The sequence below is a fragment of the Leguminivora glycinivorella genome, chromosome 1 (assembly GCF_023078275.1).
Source record: "Leguminivora glycinivorella isolate SPB_JAAS2020 chromosome 1, LegGlyc_1.1, whole genome shotgun sequence".
Classification (NCBI taxonomy): Eukaryota; Metazoa; Arthropoda; class Insecta; order Lepidoptera; family Tortricidae; genus Leguminivora; species Leguminivora glycinivorella.
The window spans coordinates 8946165-8963306 of NC_062971.1; the positions used below are offsets into that span (position 1 = coordinate 8946165).

Below are 17142 nucleotides of genomic sequence, written 5' to 3' on the forward strand. Positions count from 1 at the left end.
ATACGAACGCATTTGAACTGCGACTATAACTTTAATTCGTGATTTCTGATGCCATTTTGGTGCAGTTTAGGATGTGCTAAATGTCATTTGTGCAAGGCAGTGAGGTTGAGGTGTCTAGGTATCTGCACGAGTATTAGGATTTAGATTAACTGTATAGGTCAGAGTCAGGTCCTAATAAGATTGTAATAAAAATTGTAATTAAAGTACCTACTTACTACTATTTTGTTTTCGTAACACAGAGCCTTCAAAGCAAGTATCAAGTATCAAGATGAAATCTTACAACATAGCAATTATATTTACGTATTTTGAATCATACTAAGTATGTAGGTACTTAATATTAGACATAGATGAACTGTAGACAGTTGACACGATTTTTGTTAAATAAATAAGTAATCAGTGTGAACTGTCGCACGAAAGTTCACATTTTGTTTTCGCCAGCTTGCACTCCGCACTCCATATGAAAGTAGGTACACGATTTTTTTTATTTATTGCTTGTTGTATTTAGTATTTTTTATTTATTTAATTTGTTTCTAGGTGAGGAAACAAAATGAAAAAATAATAAAATTTGTCTTAGTATTGTACTAAACTGGCTATTCATAAATACCATTTGTTTTCGAGGCTGTTGACACAAAACCAACACGTGAAATAAACAGTTGAAACTGAGTTTGGGCTACAAATGCGTAATTTTCGCTGAGCGTTGCAAACCAGTCGGGACGGGACGTCGAGCAACCGTGGAAACGCAGCGGGTCAGCGGTCCAGAATGCAAATTTTATTCGCAAACACTGACTCACTTATCGGATTAGTGGACTTATGTTTTCTCGCGCTAAATTGACTCCGGTTCACGTTATGTATGTAAAAGTACTTATATGTAGTACATACGGTTGATCGTCTATTCTTTTCTACTCTTGAGAGTAGACATTGTGAAAATTGTATATGGATTGTTCACAGATAGATAGATTACATTAAGATATCTTGATTTTAAAACCTTTTTTTTACTGATTGATAATATGTAATTAACCTAAAACTAAGAACATATTTACATATACGTGATTTTTACGATTATACTTAACAGGAACTTAGATAAGTATAGGTATTTACGTAAGTATATACATATTACATATTGAGGAATTCGATAAATCACGAAGTTTTACGATACCTGAAGCTCATAAATAACTTTTGTTTATATCGCTAACAAAAAAGCTTATTCGCAATTTAATTGTACCTACTTCACAAATTAACCTTTCGTATGCGTCTGTCAAAAAATTGTCATTAATATATTAGTCATAATAACTACATGTTAAAGTTGAAACAATATGGAGCAGATCTGCTCCTAAGCATACGAGAGGTTAAGGGTCGGTCCGGCCTGCACCGATAGCTTGGTCGCGCGACAAACGATAAATCATCAGGCCGTCCCTATCGCACTTACAATTCTTACAAATAGTGCGAAAGAGACGGCCTGATATTATATCATTTATCGCGCGACCATACTTGCCTGCCTGAATATCAATTCAAAAAAAGGTTTTTATCTAGGTATCAATCAAATTTTTGCTGTCATTTCGGTTCTTGGAAAATATTCAAATTCAAAGTGGTGAAAATTGACATATAGAACATTGAGGATTGTCATAAGTGCCAGTAGCTTTTTAAGGCCTAATATAATTAGCTAATAATTTGTTTGCAAAAAAAACTAAGACAAGGTACTTTCAAGTAAATAACTATTTAAAAAAATCTAAAGTAACAAAGCCAAGTAACAAATAAATATCGTTGCATTTTTGCTTGCACATAAAAACAATAAAAATTACCTATTCTCAAATAAATGCCACTAAATTTATGAATGCCTTTAATACAACTTTTAAAAAGGAAAACACACCTACAAAATAATAAATAATAACAAAGACCTGAAAATACATTTTCATGCCCATCTCACCAAAGCATCGAGTCACTTTTATAATATAACAATGTAAATATTCGTGCACCTTTGGAAAAAAATCACACGCACTACATGTTCGAGCTAGAGTCAACTGTTTACGCGATTGATTTATTGAAGCAATGAACTGTCAAAGGCTTGAAATGGGCCTGAAAGGGCCATAAATGCCGACACTCAGCGAAAGACGTAAAACACGCCCCGGCCCGGGGCCGATTTTTGAGTCTCACTGTCACTAAAATACCGGTTGAAAACGGTGAATTGCCTATTATTTTCAGTGACAATTTTCTGAATTCGAACGCCGTGAGACTCAAAAATCGGCCCCGAGTGAAATATGTGAAAAATTCACTGACGGTGATATATCCAGATTGTATTAGGCGTATGTTCGGATATCGTTAGTACGTCAAGGACCTTTTGTTTCCGATGGTATGGTGATAGTTTGATATTTTGATCCCTTGCGGTCTCTTTACAAGGTTTGATATGGGCGTTATAGAATGAATGTCGCTCGTGGTTTAAAATATCAATGTTGTTCATTTGTACGACATGAGTTGAATGATTTTAAATGTAGATATGTGTAAGTTTTTAACTTAGAACGATAAAACATTAACTAGAATATGTAATTCTATTGTTTGATTAATTGACAACGTTTCAATATTTTCAATATTTTAAATCGAAAACCATTTCGAGATATACGCCTGTAGATCACAAAAATATATTTTTTAATATTTTTTTCCTTATGTTTAGTAAAAAAATCTTAAATATAGTATAAAGGGGAACTAACGTCACATAGTCAATTCAGACACTTCACTTCACTTTTTAGTCTATGGCTACCGCGCAGTTAAGCACATTTCTGCCAAAAACGAGTATCGAACTTCACACGGCATGAGGATAGAAAATAAACATAGAGCAAAAAGATAGACTGGGTAATACCTGCAGAACAATATAAGAAAATGACAAACAAAAATTACTTATTCTAAACAAACATTCTTTTGATTATTATATTATTATAATTTAATACAAAAACAAACATTTATGTTCAACACTAAGTAAAAAAGGTGCCTTTTAAAGGACAATATTGTTTTTTGACATAAATTTACTTATAGCATACACCACTTTATTATTACTAGTTAGGTACAACAATGAAGACATATTAGTAGGTAAAGGTACATTAATATTTGGAAGGTAGGAATAAAGATCAGGAGATTTGTTGTTTAGCGGACAGTTAAAGAAAATATGATCAATATTACCAACTTCAGTACCACAGTCGCATATAGGAGAATCTTTCATTTTAAAACTATGTAATTGCTCGGACGAACAAACACGACCTAATCTGAGTCTAATAATAATGCTAGTGTGTCTTTTAGAAAGAGATCTATTTTTGAAAAACCATGGACGGGATGGGATAGATGGCTGAATTTCAGAAAAGAAGCATTTCTTAGCACGGGTCCATCGGGTAGCCCATTTTTTCTTCATGAACTCGATTGGGGAGTTCAGGATATCAGGCGAATATATTTTAAAAAAGGAGTCATCCCCATCAAGAACAGCTTCTTTGGCGGCTATGTCCGCCTTCTCATTACCTACTATGCCCGAGTGACTAGGGATCCAAACAAATACTATCTCTAAGCCAGCAGAATGGCATTCAAAAATTTTGTTTTTTAGTTGACAAATAAGATAGCTACGTGCGAAATTCTTGAAAGGGCGTAACATAATAGACTGAATTGCACTGAGACAGTCAGAAAAAATTACGCATTTTGGCAACTTATGGACAAAGATATATTCTAGAGCTTTTAAGAGGGCCAAGCATTCACCAGAAAATACTGACGCTTCAGGAGGAAGTTTAAATTTTGCTAAGATATCCGAGTTTGATATGAGAAAAGCTGCCCCTACACAACCCTGATCCGATAATTTAGATGCATCAGTAAAAAAGAGCCGATGACCTGAATAGTATGAGTGAACAAACTTAGAGAAAGTCGAATTAGCAGAAGGAGACCCTTTATCTATGCCAATATTAGTTACGACTTTGGGTACATGCGTAAGAGCCTCGAAAGGAACAGAATAAATAGGTAGAGTAGAAGATTTCATAATAGGGGGTTTAAGAGCTGCTATTTTCACTAGACTATTAACCAAATTGGGTTGATCTTTATTACGCCAGTATGCTTTGCTTGACCCATATAATTGAAGAAGACGCAGTTTTGGGAGAAGAGGATGAGAAGATAGTGCAGAGATACCAAATAAAAAGCGGTCTGCAAGAAGTTGCCGTCTTAAATCCAACGGAGGATCCACACATTCAACCTGGATAGCTCTGTTTGGGGAAGGCTTCATGGCACCCGTAACAATTCTGAGAGCCCTCATTTGAATACGTTCTAGCACAGTGAGAGCTGATTTATTACAGGGTTCGAATATAAAAGTACCAAAATCTAAAAGGCTGCGGATTAAAGCGTTATATAACAATTTTTGAGAATATGGGTGGGCTCCCCACCAAGCACCTGATAGGGCCTTAAGAATGTTAATATTCCTTTCGCATTTTTTAGCTATATAAGAAAGATGAGAAGAGCCCACAAATCTCCGATCAAAGAACACTCCAAGAAATTTAACAGAATCTACTAAGGGGATAGGCTCCTCATTAAAAACAAAACGACAGGCTGGAGTAATCAGACTTCTAGAGAACACAATGGCCGAACTTTTAGCTGAAGATAAGGAGAGACCATGCATATTTAACCATGAACCTAATGATACTAAAGCCCCATTAACCATTTCCACAGCACGAAGTGGACTTTTATCTGAGCAGTAGAGGACTACATCATCTGCATATTGTAACAATCTGCAAGCCCAATTTACCGACTTATCAAGGTCAAACGAATAAATATTAAAAAGAATCGGGCTCAGGACTGAGCCCTGAGGTAGGCCTTTCCATGTGTGACGTACAGCCTTAACTTCACCCTGCCATCTCACGTTGATAATTCTGAACATCAGCAAATTACAAATAAAATTGACTACCTTAGGAGAGATATTCAGTTGGGACAATTTATCTCTAAGTACAGATAGAAGAACATTATCATACGCGGATGAGATGTCAAGAAAAACTGCAGCCATAGACTCACCCCTAGAGAATGATAACCGAATGTCAGTAGATAATATACTGTGACTATCAGTGATACTTTTTCCCTTCCTAAAACCAAACTGGAAACGAGGAAGACTACCTCGACTTTCCAAAAACCAATCCAGACGGTTTTTCAACAGATGCTCCATAATCTTACAAAGAGTGGACGAAAGGGCAATAGGGCGGTAAGATGAACCAAGATTGGAGTCCTTGCCGGGTTTAGGAATCGGGATGACAAATTGTTCCTTCCAGGAGTCGGGGACAAGTCCAGAGCTAAAGAAGGTGTTAATAATATCTAAGTAATAAGAGACAGCCGTCATACTAGATCTGGTTAAAAAGGAATATGAGAGACCATCGGGGCCGGGAGAAGAATCAGAAAGGGAGTCCATGACAAGTTGTAATTCGGAAAGATGAAAAGGAGAAGATAAGAAGTCATCATAATTAGGGAGTTCAGTATTCTTAGATGGAAGTTCAGACCAGTTAGGCACATAAGGAGGAGCCAGTTTATCGGAAAATTCATACAGCCAAGAAGGACAGTTAGAAAAGGACGAGGGCGGAGACGACGAGGAGCAGGCATTTCTGAAAGATTTGATACTGCGCCATACAACTGAAGGATGAGTGGCTGGAGATAAAGATTCGCAGAACTTTGTCCAACCATCTCTTTTTTTCGAAAGCAGTATTTTTTTAGTTTTGGCTTGCACCCTTTTTAAGTTCAGATAATTTTCCATGGTCATCTCAGACGAGAAAGCCCTTTCTGCAGATTTTCTATCCTTAACCAGAGAGGTACACTCGGAATCCCACCAGGGAGGAGAAGGGCGACGATTAGAAGAAACATTCTTGAGGGGTATGGCCACTTCAGCTGAATCCAATAAAACCTGGCAAAAAAGGTTATAGCAATGTAGACAGTTGGATCGAGAGACAGGCGGCAAAGACTTCATTTTATTTTCTGTAAGAATAGAGAAAAGGGGCCAGTCAGCCATGGCTAACTTAAACTTTTGAAGAGGAGGGGGAGCCGAAGGAGGTTGGAAGCTAGAAGAATAAGTAATAAGCAAAGGAAAGTGGTCACTCCCAAAACTAAAAGGCAGAACATCCCAGGAAAGAAGAGAAGACAGGGAAGGTGAACAAATAGAGATGTCAACTGCTGAGGGATTCTGAGACGGAGCGGTGCGTCGAGTAGGACGACCATCGTTTAGAACACACAAATTAAACGAGTCCATAAACTGGAGCATTTTTCGACCTGATGCATTGGTGAGATGAGAACCCCAAAGAGAGTGGTGGCAATTGAAATCACCTAACATAAGATAAGGACCAGGGACATTATCCAAGAGAGACCAAAAGTCATTAATAATAGTAGCAGAGGGGTGAGGAATATATACAGATATTACTGTAAAGTTGAAAATTTTACATGCAACGATATAAAGAGAAGGGTGAGATGGGATGTTAAAGAGGGAGAAGTCAATATCTTTCCGAATCAAAAGGGCACAGCCATCGTGACCTTTTGGATTATCCTGTCTTAGACATACATAATTTGGACAGTTAAAATGAGAATCAGGTTTTAACCAGGTTTCAGAAATAGCTAAACAGACAGGATTGTATTTCCGAATGACATACAGAAGATCAGTCTTGTTACGACTGATGCTCCTGATGTTCCACTGGATAAAATTGACCGCCATTTTCATAAGGCCCACAGACAGGGCCACTGGAAAGGAAGGGAGATAAATCCTTTAAACTACTGGCAACGTTGGACGGTAGAGAGATAGCATTTTGCTGAAGAGTAGATACAAGAGACGAGATCACCGAATAGAGCATAGGTAAAATATGGACCAAAGAAAACAGTTCAGTCGGCGCTGGTGCAACTGGAGAAGAACATTGGCTACTAAATGGACCATTCCTAAACATAACCCCATTAGCAGGTTGAGGAGCATTGTAGTCTGCTACTAAGGCCCTGTGAGATTTCTCATCATACCCATGAGGGTTAGATAGGGCAGGAGTTTTTTTTTGAATTAAAACAGTTTTTTTATAAGACTTCGTTTGAGCAGCTTCATTGTACGGTCTGCGAGCTTTAGGAATCTTTCTATCCGCCTCCTGATAGGATAAACTTTCATCTCCCATTATTCTTTTTATCTGTTGTTGCCTGATGAATTCGGAACAAACCTTGTCCGTAGCACAATGTTTACCTAAGCAGTTAAGGCAGGATGGGACAGCCGAACAGGTACTGCCTTCATGAGGCTGAGCACATTTGGAACAACGAGGACGAGACCGGCATTGCGCCCGAACATGGCCGAAGCGACAACACTTGAAACATTGCACAGTAGGGAAATAATATTGAACCACGTCCAATGCACAGCTGAATAAAAACACTTTGTCCGGGAGAATTTGGCCGTCAAACGTCAGAACTACAGTTTCTGATGGGGCCCATTGAGTGGAATTGTCGGAAGGATTCCTTTTTTTAAAGTTTAATCGTCTCGCCTTTACAACCTTACCACAATAAGAGTTTTGAATGATTCACGGTTATACCGATACTACATACCGAGATTGGTAAGAGAAGCCATTGAGATTCACAAATATAAAAATTTCAATCGTGAGGATGGCTTCAAACTATCTAATGTATGGAATCCAGTGATTTGTTTGTGTAAAAAACCGGTGAAGTCAGAATTGAACAAACGTAGTGACACTGTGAGTGTAGTGTGTTTGGACAGACCATCGAGTGTGAACGCGACCAGTGGTAACGCTGAAAGTGAACGCAGCCGACGCGCGCGAAGGAGGGTAGATCGCGCGCTGTCTATACAACTTTAACATCCACCCGCCTTCGTCAGTTTTCCGTGATCATGATGCATGCAACTGCGTCGAAATATCGGGAGCTCGACAAAAATCAAAAAGGTAATCACGGTCTATATCCCGGTCAATATAAGTCTAACCTTACCACAACCGAAAGGAGTGGAAATTAAATTTGGTAGGTCCTCGTTCGATAAGTCAGTCGGGATGTTACGTGCAATACCCGTTTTGGTGACGTGGTATGAAGGAATGAATTTCTTGCAATTATTACTGGCCAATGAGCACGACAAAAACTGATTAGCCCCGGCAGCGGATAAAAATTCTACACTCAGCCTATTTCTTCCAATTTTTTTAATTCCACCATCCTTCAGGTTAGATATGCCATTTGTGTACAGAAATTGGCCAAATTTCACCGGATGCATGTAGGCACCGGAGTCCGCCTCCGAAGCCTCGCGAGCCACATGCACGATGTATGGACCTTTATCTGAGTCATTGTATAGGTTTCTGGTCTGAAACTGAGGAACAGATCTGTCCGAAGATTTTTTTCCGAGTTTTCTCTAACAGGCTCACTATCAGAAGAAATTGGGATGTTCGACTGAGCAACTATTTCAGAAGGCGGATGTTGGTCGGTACGAGGAATCTTACATGAATCGTCATGTTCGTCCGAGTTAGAAATGATAGTTTTCATATCCCTTTTTTTAGATCTATGGTCCTTGTTGGTGTGAGTAATGTTAGGAGAGGAGGATGATTTAATTATCTTACCTAACGAAACGACAGCCTGAGTTTCTTCCACCTCCATATGACATGCCGGTGAAGGCGGGTTTACAATAATCCCAAGGATCCCTGGGTCAAACTGATCTGACTCCATTTTGGAGAGAGGAAAAAAGAGGGCAACTGCCTCACATCCGAGAAGTTGCCGTCTTCTCCCGATAACTTAAATAACTACACTATTAACACTAAAACTAATATTATACAATACAATAATAACAAAACACAGACAAAAACAGGTATTACCCTTTAAAAAGACCGCTTTTGGTCAAAAAATCCAAAATTTAGTTTTCCCGCGCGTGCACCACTCGAACGCCCGAAGCAGAAAAACGTCAATTCAGACTATTCAGAGCTGCCACTATAACCAAAAAAAAATCTTCTGGTTGGGATGTCACTTGAGTTTGACTGTGACACTTATCACCGCTCGTAGTATGGAGATTAGAGGTAAGGAGCGAAAGCTTTCAGTTTCAGAATTGCAGATATAAAACCAGGTGGCGCTGCAATTGCAGGTAGATAAGGGTATGACACGTCATTTTCGACTGATCTACTTTGACAGATTTCTCTCCTTATACTTCTACATTCCATAGCTCGTAGTTATTCAATATTTGTTGACATTGACACTTGACAGTCAGACATCTCGGACTGTTTAAGCTGACTGTTAAAAATTTTTTTTAGGAATGATTTTGTCGTTTTCTTAGGTGTATGAAACAACACATGTGACGTCACGAAGCTGTGTCTTGACGTTTGTAACTTACGCTCTTTCTGTTCGAAGTAGTAATAAAAAGGGAATTTCGCATTAAAATAGCAGTTCTTGGGAAAAATAAAAAAATACGTGTATCTTTAAATATTCAGTTCTTTCGAACCAAACAATAAAAAGTAATAGCCGAAAATATGAAATGTTGTCAATTATATAAAAAATCTGATTTTGTTTTTTTTTTATGAAATAGGCAGCAAACGAGCAGGCGAGCCGCCTGATGGGAAGCAGTCATCGCCGCCCATGGACATAAGAAACATCACGGGAGCCACTTATGCGTTGCCGACCTTTGAGAACCCTAAATACTTTTTTTCCCTTGTGTGATGGGGAGACCTCAGAAGGGAGCTCATTCCACAACGTGCACGTTCTGGGCAAAAACGTTCTGGGTAAAACAAATACAGCAAATATATGGTTTCCCTGTCACTTTAAATATGTAGGGTATAAATGTTATAATATATATTTTATTTATTTAAAATTAAGTCAATTGAGTAATGATTTTTTGCATTACCACTGAGTTATAGTGGTGCTTCTGTGTACAAATATAATGGAGCACGTCTTTATCGCCGCTTGCGCATAGCCTACCAATACGCAGCAGCAGCCTATTCAATTCGTAGCTCCTTTTGTACGTGTCTAGTATTATTTGATCTTAGAACCCCTCAAAGCTATATGTAATCAAACACAATCAGTAAACTGGATAAGTTGCTATGATGCTTTCAGTATACTTTGTGAATTCACGCCTTGTACATCATAAATGAGGAATGCGCCAGCCCACAGAATATTAACCACCTCCGTATCCTTATTCAGAGACGTTGCCAACGGCCATTGTGCAATAACATTCTTGTCTCTTTCATATCTGCTTTGAAGAACCATCACTAGTCGATACGGCGTCACTTTGTCGACTTGTTCAGAATAGGGATTCAAATGAGTTCATGGGTGTCGATATCCTTTGTCAACAAAGGTCACCGACCGAAAGTGAAACTTTTGTCTTCTATTAATTTTAGTTCGGTATATTATTATCAATAACATTTTACAATAATTTTGACTTTATGCCACCTAACTCCCACACTCCAAGAGTTAATTATAGGCCGCTGAAATCACCTGCAACTCAAGAAGTGTCACATGCGCGTTGCCAACCCATTAGAAACTTGTACACTCCCTTTTGCTGTGTACACAGCAAAAGGGAGTGTACAAGTTCCAAGGAGGGTTCGGGTTGCCGACGACTCAAAGGACAATAGACGGAACAAATTTAGTTCCGTAGGTCCTTCCGTCACCAGCAGACCGCACTCTCGTTGAGCTCTGGCAGCCTTACTTACTGGCAGGAACACAACACTATGAGTATGGTCTAGTGCTATTTGGCTGCGGTCTTCTGTAAGGCGGTGTTTACAAGTATTACAAGTAGTTTTTAATAGATACAATGATTGACATTGAATATTCACTTTACCATATTTTCACATATTCAATTTTACCATATTTTCCCCTATTATTCTTAAATTTCTGCTTATATATATTATCCAAATATAAAATATTACGATACCCGATATTAATAAACGGGCGCAAAATAACTTGCGTGCGGCTCTCGCGTGCTAGGTTCATTCACGCGCTGAGTATGTACAATTGGACGTACATCACTTTTTAAACACAAAATTAATACAAATGAACGTATTTTTAAAATTCCAAACCTAAGTCACAAGTACACAAAATTAACTTCCTCTTAGCCAGTATTTTTTTATACTACACTTTGGTACAGTGTATCACGATTAACAGACGAATAAGGCACATCACCTACATACAAATGAGACAACGTACCTAATGTAAGTAAGAAAAAATCAACAGTAAATTTATTACCAATTTCAGCACATTTATGAGCCATTTGTGCAGTCGTCCCGGGATCGTGGAGAAACTTTGCCATCGATTTTCCCTTTTATTAGTGGCCAAAGGACTTCGAGAGCCGTTAGAATTATCATAATCGGAGATAGCGGGAACTTTCACTCAGAGCTCGGAATCAAGTTCACTAATGTCCGTTTCGATAGCAATATTATAATTTGCAGATTCGCTTGTAAACAATCAACAAAGTTAGTCGGCTTATGCCAAGTAAACCGGTCAAGTGGACAGGGTAATTGCATAAATATATACAATTATAGATAACTTATGCATTTCCGTAGTAAGTTATCTTTACTTCCCGGGAAAGTTCGGTTATTAATAGTTGAACCTTTCATTAGGGTGCGTAGATATACAATAGGTACATTTGTGCATAGGCATGTACTCGTATACTATACCTACCGCGTATATGTAGATGTATCTACTGTAGTAAATGGGTAATATATTTAACGTGGCTGTGAAAGCACGCGTCTAACATAAGTGTGATTGTTTATTACCTCTTTTATTATTATAGATAATTACATTTACTTTGATGTCACTTTAATTAAATGAGTAAAGTCATTATTACCTCTTCACACTTTGCAGTCAAGCATTTTATTTGCAATTTGCTATAATAGTCCCTAAAATATTCGGAAATAAATAATAGCTCTTATCATGGAAAATTAGTATTAAGTAAATAAAATATGTAGTACCTGTAGTACCTGTACTTCCTTAAAAATAATGTAAGTACCCACTTACCTGAGTAATGTAGCACAGTTGATTATTTTTTAAACAGAGAGAGAAAACTATATCATGTATATTTTTAATTGTTATTATTATTAATTTATGATGTTATTATTTGATAATGATTAATTTTGGACTAAATTAGCTTACACATTTTTTTTCAAGTGCTCGAATACGAAAACACTGCATAAGACACTCACTATACCGATTGTATTGTCGCATGATTAGTATGAGGGACGTGATGCGTGTACTTACGGTTGTGTTGTTGGCTGCGTGCGCACGAGTGCGGTGCGCTGCGGCGCCCGCGCGGTTATATGAGCGCGCCGAAACAAGCGAAAAGACGCTGCATAGGGTGCCTCGATACATATTTTTTTAAAGAACTGAATGCTTACTTTGAACTAAATAATGTTTTTTTCTCTAAAATCCGCCTCATGTACCAGTCCAGTCATGGTATCTGTCCGAATCTAAACCTATAATACACGCCGTTTACAGCCTGAAATATTTGTGTGACTTTTTTTTTCATTCTGAATGTAAATTATCGCATAATTTGTCGGCGATGAGATAAACCACCGGGAAGCAGTTACCTTGAATGTAGGCATAAGCTTAGTATGGAAAATAAATGCTGCTGATTAAAAAAAACACAAAAGTTTTCTTTTATCATAGCAAGTGATACACGCACTTTCCTCACACAGTACTAAATGCAAAGTACAACTTACACTCTAGTATGATCAGTTTATATCTTGCCAAGGTTTGGTTCCTCACGAACTGCCACAAATATCACCTCACTACCAGGTTAGTAAGGTTTATAATTTGTAGGTAATTGCAAGTAGGTAAAGGTTTGTTGCTTTGTACGTATTGTTTCTCAATCGTGATGTAAAGGATAAATCAGACTTATAAATTGAGAAGTTTAACATCAGCCTGTATTGGTACACTTTTCTGTGAATGGCATTTAATGTATGACAATTCGAAAAATGCAATGCATCAAACAATGAGATCAATACTGCGGCGTGGGTCGAGCAACGGTCCCCAAACCAGTTGTTATCCAGGGAAAGGAACCAAATTTTGACTTGCTCTCCCAACTTCGTATCTTATGCTGTTATTCAGTTGCAAATATAACTTTATTTTGAATAATGTAAAGTCAACATTGCAAAACAACACTCAAAAGACCCGCACCGCACGGATACAATAAACGGTCGAATTATTTACTTTCATATTTAATGCGTCTTAAATTCTTAATACAAGCCGCATTAAGTACCTCTCTGTATAATATCCTCTCTTATCGTATTTCCTTAAAAATACTCCTTATTAAAAGTGTCACTTTTCACGGAAGCTTTCACATCAATCAACTGTCAAGGGACTTGCCCTGAAAAATAATCATGAATAAAATAATGTACAGTCAAGTTATTAAATATAGATCCGGACAAAGTGCCGAAAAGATGTATCCACAACCTTAACGTGTAAGCCATTGCGAGCCGTGTATACATATTTCGGCATTTTGTTCGCATCTATATTTAATGGCCCTGGACGGAGTAAGTAGCATTTTTTTTTTAATAAGTACCATTTACTTGCGAGATTTCATGTCGATGAGTAGGTATAATATTTAGACAAGAAGGGTTACAATAAGTCTACATTTGTATAGCTTATGTTTCGCTAAAGTAGAGCAGGACTAGTGGCCAATGATTTACCTTATGAAGTTTTAGAACTTGAAAAAATGAGCACATAACATAATGAAATTAAGTACTTACTGCATATTGGTATTAGGTACAAATCTCTTCCACTATATTATATTCATTATTCATATAGAGGAATGAAAACTTAATCATATTAAATTTATGCTAAGTAGGTATCTACTTAACACTATTCTCTTGGTTAGCTTGGTTGGCTTAAAGTAATTTATTAGTTGCAGATATTTTAACACATGATACTTTACATTAAAATAATTAACTTTAAATATAAATTAAGAAATCTTTTCATGTAACTTTTTTGATTTCATTTTCCTAACAAAAAAATTAATTATAATTTCGTCTAAAAAAAATCATCATGTGCATTATCACATGTCACAATAACACTGTCTGTCATCTCAACAATTTGTTTGTTGTAAATGTCATAAAGGTTCGGCGGGAAAACTGCACATGTCATTGAAGTGGCCAGTTACAGTTAAGTGGTACGTAAAAGAGGTACTAGAATCTTTTCAATGAGTTTTCATTTAATAATCACATAAACAGGGTGTTTTTACGTAGCAAATTTGTTTTTCCGTTTTCTCCAAAAAAACATCGTAAAAGCTATAATGTTTCACGGTTTAATATACTCCAGAGACCGAGTACTATCAGCTGTAAAAATATCTGCATCTAATAAATTAGGACCTTATATAAGTAGTAGGTAAATGAATTATATTTCACTTTCTACTTTCTCAGATATAGCCTAAAAACGTAAATATGAAATTAAATCAATAGATTTAGTAATTAGCAATGTGGAAATTTATAAAATATACCATTAGCCGAGTTCCAAATTATTAGTTTATCTTTTTGGAGCACAAATTGTTATATGAAAACACACAAATAAATAGTATACCTATGACATTCTTACACAGATTGACTGAGTCCCACGGAAAGCTCAAGAAGGCTGTGTTGCGGGTACTTTCGACAACGATATACCTACCAGTACATAGGTATATAATTATAGATAATATAAAAATATCCATTGTCAATTTTATTGTATAATTATTCTAAATACAAAACTTCCTATATACCTCTATAGAAAGACTAAAAAACTAAACCTAAACTAAATCTAAAAAAGGTCCCCGCGGCAAGGTGCCGCAGATGCTGGCTGCGTTACCTCGCTGGACTGCCAAACTGATTCGTTGAGCGAGGTAACTGCCAGCTCTACGGTCGCCAGTTGTGTCCCTGAGTCTCTTTGAAAGTTCACCAAAGAGACTCAGGGCGCCCGAACCCCACGGACCCAGGGTCTCGACGCCGAATGGAACGAAACTGTATTCGGCGCCGAGACCGCGGTATTTGCCGATTTTTAGGGTTCCGTAGTCAACTAGGAACCCTTATAGTTTCGCCATGTCTGTCTGTCCGTCCGTCCGTCCGTCCGTCCGTCCGTCCGCGGATAATCTCAGTAACCGTAAGCACTAGAAAGCTGAAATTTGGTACCAACATGTATATCAATCACGCCAACAAAGTGCAAAAATATAAAATGGAAAAAAATGTTTTATTAGGGTACCCCCCCTACATGTAAAGTGGGGGCTGATATTTTTTTTCATTCCAACCCCAACGTATGATATATTTTTGGATAGGTATTTAAAAATGAATAAGGGTTTACTAAGATCGTTTTTTTTGATAATATTAATATTTTCGGAAATAATCGCTCCTAAAGGAAAAAAAAGTGCGTCCCCCCCCCTCTAACTTTTGAACCATATGTTTAAAAAATATGAAAAAAATCACAAAAGTAGAACTTTATAAAAACTTTCTAGGAAAATTATTTTGAACTTGATAGGTTCAGTAGTTTTTGAGAAAAATACGAAAAACTACGGAACCCTACACTGAGCGTGGCCCGACACGCTCTTGGCCGGTTTTTACATTTTCGGCCAACTCTGCAGCAGCTGCCGCCTTCGCAAAAGTTCCGTGGAGATGTGATGGGGCTAGCGTGTCAACGCAGGTTGCGTCCCACACCAGCACCCGACCCATACTCCACGGAACCAAAGACATCCCATCGGGTCTCTTGCCGTCACTTCGCGAAATGCCGGATGGCTCTAAAATAGCTGGCACATTGACCGATGCAAGAGTCCGACGGATGATTTCGCTATATTTAAAATATGTTCACATTCGCTCTCCGATGTTCACTAAGATAACACTACAGTGCATCACTTTTTCATTTGCTAGTTAAATTAAATAACTGCCAAAGGACTTTAATACTTGTTTGCATTCGCATTAAACTGACAACAGATCAGCCAGTTACGAATCACTTATACTGGTTTGCTACTAATCATCGTTGCGCCCAGAGATAAGGAAGCACAGTATATGCACGAGCAACAGATCAAAATGTCCGCTTTTGGAGGACGTTCACCACCTGCAGAAAAAGCATCGTCTAACCCTGATTTATCACTTAACATGGAGACTGCCAATGTCAATATGAGAAAACGTAAAGGACATACGGATCTGGACGACATGACGTCACTCCAATCTGAAATTAAGAATATGCTGAATAGTTTTAAGGCAGACAGAGAAGCCGAAAATAAAAAGTTATTTCAGACGATAGAAGAGTTAAGGGCACAAAACACGGAGATAATCAAGACTAATAACAAAATTGAAAAAATTTTGGAACAATCGACCTCATTGTACAACAACTTAAAAGAAAAAGTTGACAAGATCTCCACAGAACATGAAGACGCGCTTTTGAAGATCAACAACCTTGAAATACAAGTAGAAGATTTGCAGAGGGCTCAAAGGGCTACAACTGTTGAAATAAGAAATATACCTGTCATTGAAAATGAAAACCTGCATGACATATTGAGCAAGATCCATGACTCGCTGCAATTACCATTGTCACCAAATCATATAAAACAAGTTAAGCGATTGAAGAATAAGCAAGACACCATCATTGCGGAGTTTGAAACAATCCAGCAAAGCAATGCGCTGTTAAATACTGTTAAGCAGTACAATAAATTACATCCCGAAGATAAATTCAATACGGGAAGCCTGAACCTGGGTATGGACAAACTACCGGTTTTCATCTCAGAGTCCCTAACCCCGCGTGGACGGAAATTGCACTTTATGGCTCGTGAATTGCGTAAGAATTTCAACTACAAACACTGCTGGACCTGGCAAGGAAAGGTGTTTGTGAAGAAAACGGATAGCTCCCAGATCATCTGGATTAAATCGGAACAACAAATTGAAACTCTGAAGTCCTCTTCTAATCAATGACTAGTATATGCCATTTACTGTAAGTTTTTTGTTATTTTACATATTACATTGTTTAATATACTCGCACTACACACATTTAACACATACATCACACACAAAAATATGCCGATTAATACACATACATTTTCCAAGCAACAATCCGTAAACTGCAGCTGCTTCAGAATTGCCCATCTGAAAATCATCCACTTATTAAAACCTTTTCAAAATGACAGACATCAATTTATTATCATCTGATATAGACACTGCTATCAGTGTCGGTAATTCTGTGGCAGTAGATAGTCCGGAAAGTTGCAAAAAA

General features: G+C 37.6%; 2 protein-coding genes across 2 annotated transcripts in view; both read right to left on the reverse strand.

Moving 5' to 3' along the window:
* Window positions 1-12244, reverse strand: part of LOC125225733 (endochitinase) — a 34354-nt gene extending 22110 nt beyond the window's left edge. The window contains exon 1 of the mRNA XM_048129578.1: window positions 12175-12244. The gene's annotated coding sequence lies outside the window, so the exon portion shown is untranslated. The remainder of the gene's footprint in view (window positions 1-12174) is intronic.
* LOC125225743 lies at window positions 5622-8336 on the reverse strand. Its single transcript, XM_048129587.1, has 2 exons — window positions 7940-8336; window positions 5622-7499 (listed from the first exon to the last, which is right to left on the reverse strand). The coding sequence occupies exons 1-2, from the start codon at window positions 8216-8218 to the stop codon at window positions 6648-6650; spliced, it is 1131 nt and encodes a 376-aa protein (XP_047985544.1). The 5' UTR covers window positions 8219-8336; the 3' UTR covers window positions 5622-6647.
* Window positions 12245-17142: the final 4898 nt, after the last annotated feature.